The 13706-nt window shown below is 37.0% G+C and overlaps 1 protein-coding gene across 1 annotated transcript in view; it reads right to left on the bottom strand.

The window, feature by feature from the left end:
- Positions 1-8025, bottom strand: part of topaz1 (testis and ovary specific TOPAZ 1) — an 18000-nt gene extending 9975 nt beyond the window's left edge. The window contains exons 1-4 of the mRNA XM_016281416.1: positions 6764-8025; positions 5068-5887; positions 4807-4877; positions 4565-4626 (exon numbers count right to left, since the gene is read on the bottom strand). Coding sequence (XP_016136902.1) covers positions 4565-4626; positions 4807-4877; positions 5068-5887; positions 6764-7613 — 1803 coding nt within the window. The 5' untranslated portion in view covers positions 7614-8025. The remainder of the gene's footprint in view (positions 1-4564; positions 4627-4806; positions 4878-5067; positions 5888-6763) is intronic.
- Between the last annotated feature and the right edge of the window lie 5681 nt (positions 8026-13706).

Below are 13706 nucleotides of genomic sequence, written 5' to 3'. Positions count from 1 at the left end.
ATATATATATATACTGTGTATATATATATATATATATATATATATATATATATATATATATATATATATATATATATTAATAAAATAATTCATTTCTGTGCCAATAGCAGCAACAAACAGATTTCCCATAAAATCTTACAGGCCCTTTTGGCTGAGGAGAAACCACATTTACTATGGGAACATAATGGCCAAATAAAAAGCACATTAAATTATCAGAATGCAGTTAAATTGTCAGTAGGGATGCACCGATACCGATCTCCTGTACTCGTACTCGTTAAAATGCCCCGATACCAAACGCCGATACCACACAGCATGTGATAAGTGCCATATTCAGACAAAGAAACACCGACAACAGACAGCAGAATGGAGTTATTGGAGATTAAGGATGTCTACAAAGTATATGTATGCAATGAATATATAATGCTAAACATTCAGTATTAAAGCCTTTATAGCTGATGTGCACGAGCTGATAAACAAAGCACGCTGAGTGGACTGAGCGTGTGCGGCGGCGCAGATGCGCGAGCTTGTCGAGTGAATATACCTTTCTCACAGACAACACTGGAAAGCTTGCACAAGTTACTTAATGGTGAGAGAGAGAGAGAGAGAGAGAGAGAGAGAGAGAGAGAGAGAGAGAGCGCAATTCTGTTGTGTGATCTTTGATGTTCCCTCACTTAGCACGCGCATCATTTGGATTAAAACTAAATTGTAAAAATAAGACCATTTATAAGGGCATTCACTATAAACATAATTTATTTTCAACCTTAGGCATACACGACTCTCAGGCGAAAGTGAATCTAGCCTGTGTGAAATGCGCTAGGCTGTACTACGGTCCTCTCATTCTGCACCAGTACAAATACGTGCACCCGTTGCGTGCGTTTTGCTTGCTTGAGTGTTTCTGCATTATATGAGTGGCTTTGGAATAGGGATGCAACGATTATAGATTCTGTTGGTACGATTATTGTCTGAGGAATAATCACGGTTTTACGATTATGACGGTTATTATGCATTTATTCAGTTCCCAACATTACTAATGTATAAAATCACATGAACACTCTTTAGATATTAAAGTGTTATTTATTGCTGGCTTTTGAAACAGAAATAACACAGTAACCAACAATACAGCAAAAAATAATAATAAACAAAAGACAAACAAAAGTCCATCTCTCCCATTGGAATTAAAAAAACGTGACCTCTGCTCTGTAAACATCCATGACAGTATTTCCCTTTTGAAAATAACAAATGGAAATAGACCGCAAAAGTATTTAATGTTTTCAGTTTGTACAATCTTTACATTTCTTTTGGACCTGGGGTAGAGACTTTAGAAACATGGTGAAAAAAAACAGTTGGTTTTTACTTATGAATAATGCTACAACAGGGATAGTAAATAAAGTTAATGAAGTAGCCTATTATTAATATATGACTAATATTAACTTTATTTGACCCACAGGGAAAACTGTTACTAATGATGGAAATAAACTGAAATATTGTAATCAACTGTCATCCATACGTATTCATTTTAATAATCTTTATAATAATTCATATGATTTTACATGTGGCCTGAGAAAATTATGCCAATTATTTTGGTTTATGAGATCGGAGATCGCGCTGCGCACATGTACATACATTCAGGAGGACACAAACTTCTTGAGAATGCTGCCCCATGACTTTTATTAATAAAACAGATTAAATAGCCTACTGGAGAGATGCACAGACACAGGTAGGCTAATTCACACAGGCAACTGTCACCTCTCTCTCTCCCTCTCGAATAATTAATTCAAGTAGCTAAATGTTACAATTAATTAATTCAAATAAATGTGATCGTACCGCACTATTTCATCTCTTTCTGATCTGAAGCGAGCAGAATAACGAGCTAACGAGCTGTAGCTTCGCGTCAGGTGGTTCTTGCCTTCATGTCGTGCATAAAATCGTTCAATGTACAGCAAGCCGTGCATTATCCCTTATGTATTCGCTCTTTAGCAGCAGTTTTTTACAGCAATATTTAAATGACACCCTGGTCATTCTTGGCGTACCCAAAATGGTCCCACACTATCGACAGGCATTTCTCTGGTGAAATAAAGCTTCGCTGTTTGGTCCCTCTGTCAGTTCATCTAATGCATGTAGTAGCCTCCGTGCCTCTGATAAGCACGTCATTTTAAGCTGGTGCACCGCTAGTGTAACTTTTTTCGTTTTGCGCAAGCTGCTACAGTTCTGTTCCGTGTAACAAAAACACTTGGTTTAGCGGAACCTTTAATGATTAATTAACCGTGACGTTTTACAGCGCGGTTAATCGCTGCATCCCTACTTTGGAATATAAATCGCAGCACGTTTCAGATGAAAAAAATGTGACTTCTATTTCTGAAAATATCACAGTAAGGAGATTTATGACGAGTGGTTCCCTGCATTATTACAGCGCGTGATTACAGTACTAAGCCGCTGCAATGGAGCAGCTCTAATGCTATTAAATAAAAGATGCTGTACCATATCTTTACATTTCTTTTGGACCTGGGGTAGAGACTTTAGAAACATGGTGAAAAAAAACAGTTGGTTTTTACTTATGAATAATGCTACAACAGGGATAGTAAATAAAGTTAATGAAGTAGCCTATTATTAATATATGACTAATATTAACTTTATTTGACCCACAGGGAAAACTGTTACTAATGATGGAAATAAACTGAAATATTGTAATCAACTGTCATCCATACGTATTCATTTTAATAATCTTTATAATAATTCATATGATTTTACATGTGGCCTGAGAAAATTATGCCAATTATTTTGGTTTATGAGATCGGAGATCGCGCTGCGCACATGTACATACATTCAGGAGGACACAAACTTCTTGAGAATGCTGCCCCATGACTTTTATTAATAAAACAGATTAAATAGCCTACTGGAGAGATGCACAGACACAGGTAGGCTAATTCACACAGGCAACTGTCACCTCTCTCTCTCTCTCTCGAATAATTAATTCAAGTAGCTAAATGTTATAATTAATTAATTCAAATAAATGTGATCTTACCGCACTATTTCATCTCTCTCTGATCTGAAGCGGGCAGAATGCTGAGCTAACGAGCTGTAGCTTCGCGTCAGGTGGTTCTTGCCTTCACGTCGTGCATAAAATCGTTCAATGTACAGCAAGCCGTGCATTATCCCTTATGTATTCGCTCTTTAGCAGGAGTTTTTTTACAGCAATATTTAAATGACACCCTGGTCGTTCTTGGTGTACCCAAAATGGTCCCACACTATCGACAGGCATTTCTCTGGTGAAATAAAGCTTTGCTGTTTGGTCCCTCTGTCAGTTCATCTAATGCATGTAGTAGCCTCCGTGCCTCTGATAAGCACGTCATTTTAAGCTGGTGCACCGCTAGTGTAACTTTTTTCGTTTTGCGCAAGCTGCTACAGTTCTGTTCCGTGTAACAAAAACACTTGGTTTAGCGGAACCTTTAATGATTAATTAACCGTGACGTTTTACAGCGCGGTTAATCGCTGCATCCCTACTTTGGAATATAAATCGCAGCACGTTTCAGATGAAAAAAATGTGACTTCTATTTCTGAAAATATCACAGTAAGGAGATTTATGACGAGTGGTTCCCTGCATTATTACAGCGCGTGATTACAGTACTAAGCCGCTGCAATGGAGCAGCTCTAATGCTATTAAATAAAAGATGCTGTACCATAGAGCAAAAAAAAATTACAGTGAAAGTAACAAAAACTCGTAAAATACATTGTAACGGCCATAATTAAGTGTGAAAATAACCGAAGGATATACAGTCAAACCAAAAATGATTCAGAGACCAGATATAATTGTTGATTTTGTTTTTTTACTGTTGGGTGCAGGACACTATAGTTTACATATATACACATTTATGTAAGTGAGGATAGCAAAATAAAGTAAACTGGGACAAATTATACCCAACAATTCTTCATACAGTGGACTACCAGTAAAACTGATACAAATTTGGGACCAAAAATTATTCAGACCAAGTCTGGGAAAACGTTGAAGTTCAGGTTCATATGAAGCTGGATGACAGCACGCCCAGGAGACTACAGACTGTCATTAAGGCTAAGGGTTGCCCGATTAAGTATTGATAGTTGTGTAAATACTGTCTTACTGTCTGAATAATTCTTGGTTGATTGTAATCCATTACATACCTTTCTATCAAAGATATCTAACATTATCAAGATGAATTTGTTCTGACACAGTTTAACTCTGAGTTCTTGTAATATTTTATGACCATTTTCTAAACTATAGTGAATAAACTGTGATATAATGTGAGAAATGTTGAAGGAGTCTGAATAAATTTTGGTTTGACTATCTATTTGATAAATTAATAAATTAAGTTAACCAACTAACATTATACATACTCTTTTGGTTTCTGTACCCAATATTTAGAAAATTTACAAATGCAATAAAAATATTGGTATCGGTACTCGGTATCGGCAAGTACCAAAAATAAAAGTATTGGTATCGGGCGAGTACTGAAGAAGTGGTATCGGTGCATCCCTAATTGTCAGCAATATTATTACAAATACAAAATGTTTTAGAGACATACAAACTGACCTCTGAATTTGAAATACTCATTCCCTGGACAGGCTGAACTCCGCAATTGTCTGTCTCCTTAACTGTAGGTGAGAAACAGAAGTTGTCACTTTTTTGTAAAAATAAATCTGAATATTTTAAGGAAAACTAAATTTGATCCATAAAGACAATGGGACCTTTAAACACACTAATTCAACTCATAAATCAGCATTTGGACAATAACAAAAATCAAATTAACATGGTTCAAAATATTTCAGTCAGACCTGTCAGAGTACCACCATCTTTCACACTATCAGTCTTGACGTCTTCAGCAGTTGGGCAAGATTCACTGGAGCTTTAAAAAAAAAATAAAAAAAGACATGAAGGCAAACTGAAGAAACCGAACAAATGCTAAAGCTACATGTATCATTAAAAAAAAAAGACCATGCATTCATGCAAACAGCAATCTTTCAGTCATATGGCCTTCTTCGGGCATTTAAAAAGATCTACCATTATGTACAATTATTAAATATTAAATGACTTACCCATCTGCATTTAGGTCCCAGACAATCTTGCAACCATTGACAGCAACCCGTCGGAGTATTAGAGGTGGTACACGACGCGCCTGGCTGGTAGGACTTTCAGAGATGTTTTTCATTGGACAGGCCTTGTCTTTCTCACAGAAATGCAAAACAGGACCATTGTCATCACACCCTGGGAGTACCAATTCTGTTCCTTCAACGTCGGTCTGTCTCATACTCTCGAAGTCTAGATTCCTTGCAAGACAAGCATCCCATTCCTTGGCAGATCCATCAGGAGTCTCAGCTGTGTCTGAAACATGCGTGCTGCCCGTAGCTCCAGATGGTGGATCACCTGATGAAAAAGAAGCACAGCTATGGGTTGGTGTGGAAACGTCCCAGGACTGGTTGGCAATCTTACGTCTACACTCCTTGATGCCGTGGAGATGAGGATGCACAAGAAAATCACATTTTTTCCTTAAGCACTGCACTCTTTTGCACTTCCTCTTTTGTCTTAGTACGGCTGGTAAGACACATGAGAAATCACGAGAGGCTATGTCAAACACTCTGGCTACATCGCACAGATTCACCATGGGGTATTTCTCGAAGCGGAAATTCATTGCGGTCGGGGACTCTGAGATATGACCATCATCTTTCTGGCACACAGTCTGGCTGGGGCGGTCAGCTCTAGATCTGTGACTGAGTAAAGGGGCCAGATTCTTACTAGGGGGAGGAGTGTATTTTACGTCACCACACAAAGCACAGCATGAATTTTTCACCAAGCGCTTGCGGTTTTTCCTTGTGTCTGACCTAAGCTGTCGTCTCAGCTCAAGTTTTGAACTGATATCTGCAATCAGAGACAAAGAAGGTAAGAAGGGTGAGAGCAAAATGCAATACTAATATAAAGAGCCTAGCTATAACTATCTCTCAAAACCCTGATAATTCCATTAAACTCCATTAATTAGAGTGATCTTATCTTAAAGGGATTCTTCACCCCAAAATGTTTTTTCATTTACTCATCCTCATGTGTCTAGATATATGCCTTTTTGTTTAGATGAACACAAATGGAGATTTTTAGAAGGAAAATCCATCTCTCTGAGGCTATATAATACAAGTGGATAGTGACCCAAAAGTTGATGCTTCAAAAACAACACCAACCTTGTTCACAATGCTGCTTGTATGATGCCAGAGAATGAATCGATGTCTTTTGAATTGCAACGATAGGCATATGAAAAATGATTGAATACGCTTAATTTTAAACTTAAACTATAAACCATCACTTCTGGCCCATTGATTCACTCATTGGGGTCAGATGGATTACCATTACAATCACATTGTGTGGTTTTTTAAGCATCAAATTTTGGGTTTCAATCCACTTGCATTATATAGATTCACAGACATGGATTTTTTTTTTATTTTTAATGTTCATCTGAAGAAAGTATCAGTGATGGCATAAAGGTAAGGTAAACGATAAGAGAACTTTCATTTATTTGGGTGAAGTATCACTTTAGGAAAGTATATCAATACAATTTTGCAAATGCCCTTAAACTCTTGCTTATCTCTTCTACCTCTTGAAGGGCATGTAGTTACCCCAACAGGTTTTTTGTTGCCAGTGAAACATGAGGTCTGGAAATAAATACCACATAAACATGTTTTCCACTAAATTACCCCCAGTATTAACCCTTATTTGTATGTAACGTTACAGGAACGTCTTGACCCTTACTTGGTGTTTGTCCAGAAATGGCGTGCCTGGCTTTCCTTGCACGGGCTCGCCGAGCATCCGTCTTGATGGTAGTTTTCACCCGTCCATCAGGGCCACCAAAATGATCAATAAACAGTTTCATCGGTCTTCCCCTTCCAGCACGAGGCTTTTCTTGCCCCAAATGATCTGGGCAGCCAGTGTTTTGAGCGTACTTTGGATCTAGTTGGGCAGGTGGAGTTTGTTCCACTGGTTCTCCATAGACCGTGGATTTAATAGAAATATTATCGGACTCAACCGACACGTTACTGTTTATAAACGACAGAGCGTGGCACTGCACTTCTGTAGGCCCGTGTATCACACGCTTCCCGCCATTTCGACGTTTTAAGCACAAAGCTAAACGCAAACGGTAGAAAAACTCTTTTCTATGTTCGGACAACCGTTTCGGCGTCTTTTTGGACGGTGGCTGAGTCCTTGTACAAGTACTCTGAGCTTTAGTTCCTCCCCCTTGACAGTTACTAAAGCCACTGACTGTGGATGGGAAAGTACCTTGATTATAACCCCCTCCGCAGCCGTCATGTTCCGCATGAGCGTCTTGTTTGGAGCTCGCTTGCCCGTCAAATTGGGACGGTGGTTCGCGGTCGGCTGTGGCGCAGATTTCGTTGGCGTGTCGTTCTGGGGAAACGACGTCTGCTGCCTCCGGAGCTGGAGAACTGGCTTGGTCTTGTACCTGTATGCCACGATCGGCAAGTGGATTTAAACCAGACACAGTTTTAGTTCCAGTCCATCTGCGTTTGGTCGGCTCTAATTTGTTACCGAGCTTAAACGAATCCCGCTTCAATTTGATCCTCGAAACGCTGCTGCACGGAAGCATTACTGAAGTCAACTGCGATTAACGATAACAAAAACGTGCATTTGTGTGCTACCTTAACTTGTGTCCCGCATAAATAAACTCAATTTTCCTCAATGCACTGGAAAATAAACATTTTACAGTTTATACGGAGCACAAATTGTTGAGTTAAGAAAAACTGTTAATTAAAATATTCACAAGCGCAAACGCATTTAATGCGTAGGCAGCGCCGCATTGAATCCAACTTGACGTTCGTCAACCGAGATAAAGCTGGTGGAACGTAACACGACTGTATAACATGCAAGAAACCTTTTTTTTCTTTTCTTTTTTTTTTAAAGACAGTAATGAAACATGAGCTCCGCAATACCTGTCCGTGCCACTGAGCGATTATTACAAAAAGAAGATTAAAAAAAAACTCCCACTTCCAATTTCGACGTAAGACATGCGCAATTGATTTGTGAGTGTTCGATGAATACCGCCGCCGCGTGGTTTAGTGTTTGGGCAAAGTGGCAAACCATAAAAACAAATAAACCTTTTTACATTTCCGAAACATGCACGTGGCTAAATTAACTAAAATGAATTAATTTTGTAATCAGTGCCAAGAAATATTCTCAATTAAAGGCCAGGCTTGGGCATTCAAATATGATGCTACAACAAACATATAGGCAACAACACACACCAATGGGGCACAAAACAGCCCAAACCTCCTTAAAAGTAGAACTAACTACTAAATTTATAAGTACAATTTTAATTTTATGTGTGAATTTAGCAATAAACATTGTATTTTTTTTCTAACAATACACAAAACTTACTTTTCAGCAAAAAAAACATTATATTTTGTTACTATTTCACTACTGTACTATTTTTACTATTACTATTTTTCATGTGTTGTAACAGCAGTGGTCCCGACAGACAGTTTATCTGATTTTTGTAACACATTCTTGTGTAGAAACACCCATGTTCACGCAAGAGCATAGGCCTAGTGGAAATATATGTAGTATGCTATTTGCATTTTTGATTGCTGTGTATGTCTGTATTTCTCTGTCCCTGTGTTTTTTTAACAGGGCTGCCATCATTGAGCGCATTCCAGCTGGAGTCACGGGAACATTTGAGTTTATTATGATTATTATTATTTGATTATGCATTTATTTTATCTTATGCATTTTCTAAACATGCATTTTCTAAACATGCAAAAAAACTTTTTAAAATAAATGCGTAATTATGCATAGATAAAATAAATGCATAACTACTGATGAGTGGACTGAGGTGTAACTTCATCTCGTTGCTCATCACTTAGTCTGCCAATAAAATAAGAACATCATCAAGGCATCATTAATAATAACAAAGTACACATGTGCATAAACAAACCACCTTCTCTCTCCTTTTAACTCTCACCTGCAAACACCTCGACTTTACACAGAGTGAGTTTTTCCTGTTCCCAGGTAGAAAAATGTTGACATATCTCCCTTTAACAGGCTTAAAATCAAATATTTTTGTGCCTCCAGATGGAATGAGCCAAACAGTTGCAGCAGAAAAAGAAAAAGTCATAGTAATCAAAAAGGCTAAATTAAACATTCAAATTTGCATTCAAATGCAAATTTGAATGTTTAAATTTAGCCTTTTTTTGTGTAAAGTCGAGGTGTTTGCAGGTGAGAGTTAAAAGGAGAGAGAAGGTGGTTTGTTTATGCACATGTGTACTGTGTTATTATTAATGATGCCTTGATGATGTTCTTATTTTATTGGCAGACTAAGTGATGAGCAACGAGATGAAGTTACACCTCAGTCCACTCATCCCTGAACCAAAAAAACGAACACCAAAAAAAATCACGGTAAGTGCACTGTATTTTTCTTAAAGTGAAAACTTTATACAATATATCTAGCATTTCCTTAGTTGTGGCACTAAACAGGTTTTACATGTTGTTAGAGTAACATGCAATGAGGTTGCATGTTTCTTTTTATTTATTTTTTATTTCTGTTTGCCTGTTTTAACTGCAGTTAACTGGCCTAATATAGTGCAAGCAAGGCTAAAAAACCAAATGTTGTGAATTTCATTAGATGAGAATAGAATGTCCTTTGAGAATAATTTAGGGTGCTAAAACTGTTGTAAAAGTATAGTTAGGAAAGTGAAGAAGTTTTTACTTTACTTTCACTTTCTTAGGGATCTGCCATTGGTTTATTACCTGTAAAAAAGTTTCATGAGAACTGGTTAAATAGTATAACAAGTGTGGGGCATTGATTGAAATGCTCAAGATTCCATTAGTTGCTTTTATTTGAGCTGGCTCAAATTGTAGATCGTACTTGATGCACACACAAAGTCTACATATCAAATATATCAGTCAAGGCCATCACTGCTCTTAGGGCTCAACTCCCATTCAAATGGCAGTCGAATCCTTCACAAGTCCCTGACGTCTCTCCACCACTTGGTCACCTTTGATATCAGTAAACATAGCCATGGTGGCCCAGTTTAGGGAGGTTGATTCATATTTCAACATTTAGCAGAGGAAGTCTGCTCCACCCTTTCTTTAGAAGAAAGTTTGAAATATGAGACTGAAATCAACAATCCTTGGGATCACAAGCTGGTTCCTGAAGGCTATAGACAAAGATTCTGATTATTTGTGTATCCGATTGGAATCTGATCTGTTCACGTAACTGTTTATTCAGCTCCAAATCTTAAATCCAGATCTAATATTTTTTGTCTATCAATTCAGAATGGTATAAAAATAAAACTTTACAATTGAACTTTGTTTATTTCTCCCATAAACACAATTTCCTCTGATGAATAACTTTCCAAAATGCTCTCGAGTCTCTTTCCTGTCCAAAATGTTGTTTCTTACATTGCCTACACTGTAAAATCCAGTGTACCATCCAGTATCCAGTTACTTAGATATAATTAGTTATCTGTACTTAGTTGTTATACTTACTAGGTTTTCTTAAGTTACAGCTACTTGACTTTCAAGGCAAATAAAACCATTTACTTACTGTTTTTGAGTGACACTTACTTAAAATATTTGAGTAGCCACAAAGGAACCAATGACATTAATAAACCAGTGAGAGGCAGCAGTGCACTAATATGTTGCTAATGTGCAACATAACAACAGAAGAAGAAGAAAATAAAGACTTTTAGAGTCTTAATAGACCCATTTCCTCCATGTTTGCAGTTATCTTTCACTAGTTGCATTCACTCGTTAACCAAAGTCATCTTGAATGTTGAATTTTCAATACAACTGAAATATTTGAGAGAACATCACATAAGCTAACTTCATAAATTGATGTTGATTTTCCTAAAATGTGTTAAAAAAATTACCATTATAGTGATTAGCGTTCCCTTTGGTTGGGCACTTGGAACTTCTTTATTACTAAAATTACGTTCTGTTACTGCAGCAGTGCACTATGAAGTCAGAGTTATTTGATTTAAAGGGTAGAAAAGCAATAAATGGATTGTATATAGAAGGTGACATGTCTTCTAATTAAAGCAGTAGTGTGCTTTAATGTGTGTGTTAATAAATAATCACATCAAAATCCATGTTTCATTAATTTCTTGAGATATTTTTAATTGGGTTTATATAATCCTTTAGTAGTTTGAGATAATATGCTGAAGTCACACACAGACTTAAACATCCAGCACGTGAATCACAACAATGGTAACAATTCAATTTAATTTATTTTCATTAATTGTAACAATAACCATTTTATTTGCTCTTTTTGTTGTGCTACTACTGACACAAGACAGCAAATAAATTTGGCAAATAATATCAACAACTGTAAAACAAAGCAACTGCATAATTTATTCATGCCGCAATGCACTGGGAGTCAGTGAGTAGCTATACCAAGTCATGAGTAAACCTCAATTAAAGGATCAAGTACCCCCTACAGTTATTTTTTAGTTACTAGAACTCTTGTGTAAGTAAACTATACTAACTAAGCATCTGTCAGTACAACATACTATTCCTATTTCACTTTACTTAGTTTTTTCAAGGCAATCGGTTTGCATGCTTTTTTTTAAGTAAGCCCAACTAATTAGATTTTACAGTGCAGCCTCCCTACCTGGGCAGAATTTCCACGAATGAGCTTTCCTTCCACATCTTGTGAATTTACTCAGTTAATTTGATGAGAATAGAATAGCCTTGGAGTATAATTTACCTTGCTACAAATGCTAGTGTTCATTTTTGTGCGTGGTGTTTTGGGCAAATGAAGGATGCTGCTTGTAAAAACAAATGTTGCACAGTTCTTCTCTTACTTTGCAGCATCTAAATAAAAAAAAAGTATATTTGCCTACTAGTTTAGCTCAATGATCTTAACAGAAAATGTTTCTGATTTTTGTAACAAATTCTTTACATTTACAAACATGCATGTTGGTTATGTTTGTTTGTTGGGATGTCAAACCCCTTACTCAGGCCACATACCTGTTAACTGCTGACATCAACACCTCCGTACCACCAATCCCTGCATGCCAGCATCCATAAAACCAGGATGCCAGAACACCAGTGGGAGCTTTTGATTTTGCTCATCCACTCTTTCATGTAATCCATCATCATATTACGGTTCTACTAGTCTGTAGACACACCAGGTAAGGGGTGAGTGCCACACTCCGTGCTTTAGTTTTGTCTAGAGAGTGTCGTTTAGACGTCAAAGACATTTCTTTTCATTCTCTTTGATTTGTTTCAGTCAGTATAGAAGTGTAAATGTTAGTTAGGCTGTTTGGTTTTGATTTCTTTTAGTTGTCGCCCTTCTCCCTTGCTTGTGTGTTGATATTCATTGTAAATATTGTACATATTCCTTTTACATCCTTTACCTTTTTTGTACTGCCCATACCACCTTGTGTAAATATTGTATCGACATGTTTTACTTATTTTGCCCCACATCTTAGTTTGTTGTCTTGCCTTATGTATATAAATATAGTTAATGCTGCATCTCCTAGCCTCTCCACCTGAGGTCATAACATAACATGGGGGCTTGTCCGGGATATTATAAAAAAAAATAAAATAAAAAATTTGGTGGCATTGTGCTTAGATAGTGCAAAGATGTTTATTGCTGGCCAGGACAATCATGGTCTTGTTTGAGTTGCAAGCATTTATTAATAATCCAATCTAGATCTGAGAAATGCATGAAGGATGACTTGATCGTTATTGCAAGTCATTTCCAAATTCCTATTCTGAAGCAGGCTCTCAAGAGGGAAATTAAGACTATTATTTTGAGTCTTTAGAAAAGGATACATGTTTTGGTGTCTGGGTGCTGATCGTGACGTGGGCATACGCCCTCTAGGTGCTGGCACTGAAATTGAGGATGATATTGCGGCAGATAATATTGTGACAGATTGCCAAGAGGTCCTCACTCACAGATTGAGCTGGAGCCAGTGAAGGCTGCAGACGTTTTGAGAAGGGTGTTCGTTCCTGCACAACCGGAGGCTGCAGTTTCAGGACCGCAGTTCTAGGACCCTATTATTTTGTAACAGCGCCACCTACCGAATTGGATAATATAACGGAGGCTGCAGTTTCCGCATTTCTGGGACCCTGGTGGTTTAGTTTGTAGTAATGTTTGTACATGTTGTTAAAGATATTGAATCTCAGGAAAAAATTTTTTATTTCAATATTGATTTTTGATTTATAAATGCATCAGAAGTTAATTACAAAGTGTTTAATACCTGCTTTGAGTTAACAATTTTAAATTTAAATGAATTTACACTTAAAATATAAATGAAAAATGTATTTCAGTCTTTAAACAACTGAAAAAGTGGAGTACCTTAAGTCTTCTTAGTCCCTAAGTTTCTTGAAATATACTGTATATTGATTAGCCCCCTTAAGTTGAACTAGCTCATTATCAGGTATAATAAAGATGGAATCAAATGAAATCAGCATTTGCAGTCCCTAAATTACAGCCAGATATTTAAATCTTTGTAGAGAGGCAAGACACAAGACTCAAGAATGATTCAAGAATGCATATTTATATACTGTATATACTCATTTTTACAATGTCACAATACAACATCATAAAAAAGACCCCCTTTTCCATCAGTTGCTGCATGGACAGAAAGGCTGTAGGCTTCAACTCCTGAGACAGATAAAAAAAGAGAGAGAGGGAGGGAGAATTAAATAAGAAACATTTGCTTTAACATGTTTA

The sequence above is a fragment of the Sinocyclocheilus grahami genome, unplaced genomic scaffold, assembly GCF_001515645.1.
Source record: "Sinocyclocheilus grahami isolate Dianchi unplaced genomic scaffold, SAMN03320097.WGS_v1.1 scaffold149.1, whole genome shotgun sequence".
Lineage (NCBI taxonomy): Eukaryota > Metazoa > Chordata > Actinopteri > Cypriniformes > Cyprinidae > Sinocyclocheilus > Sinocyclocheilus grahami.
This window is presented reverse-complemented; position numbering and strand designations above follow the sequence as displayed.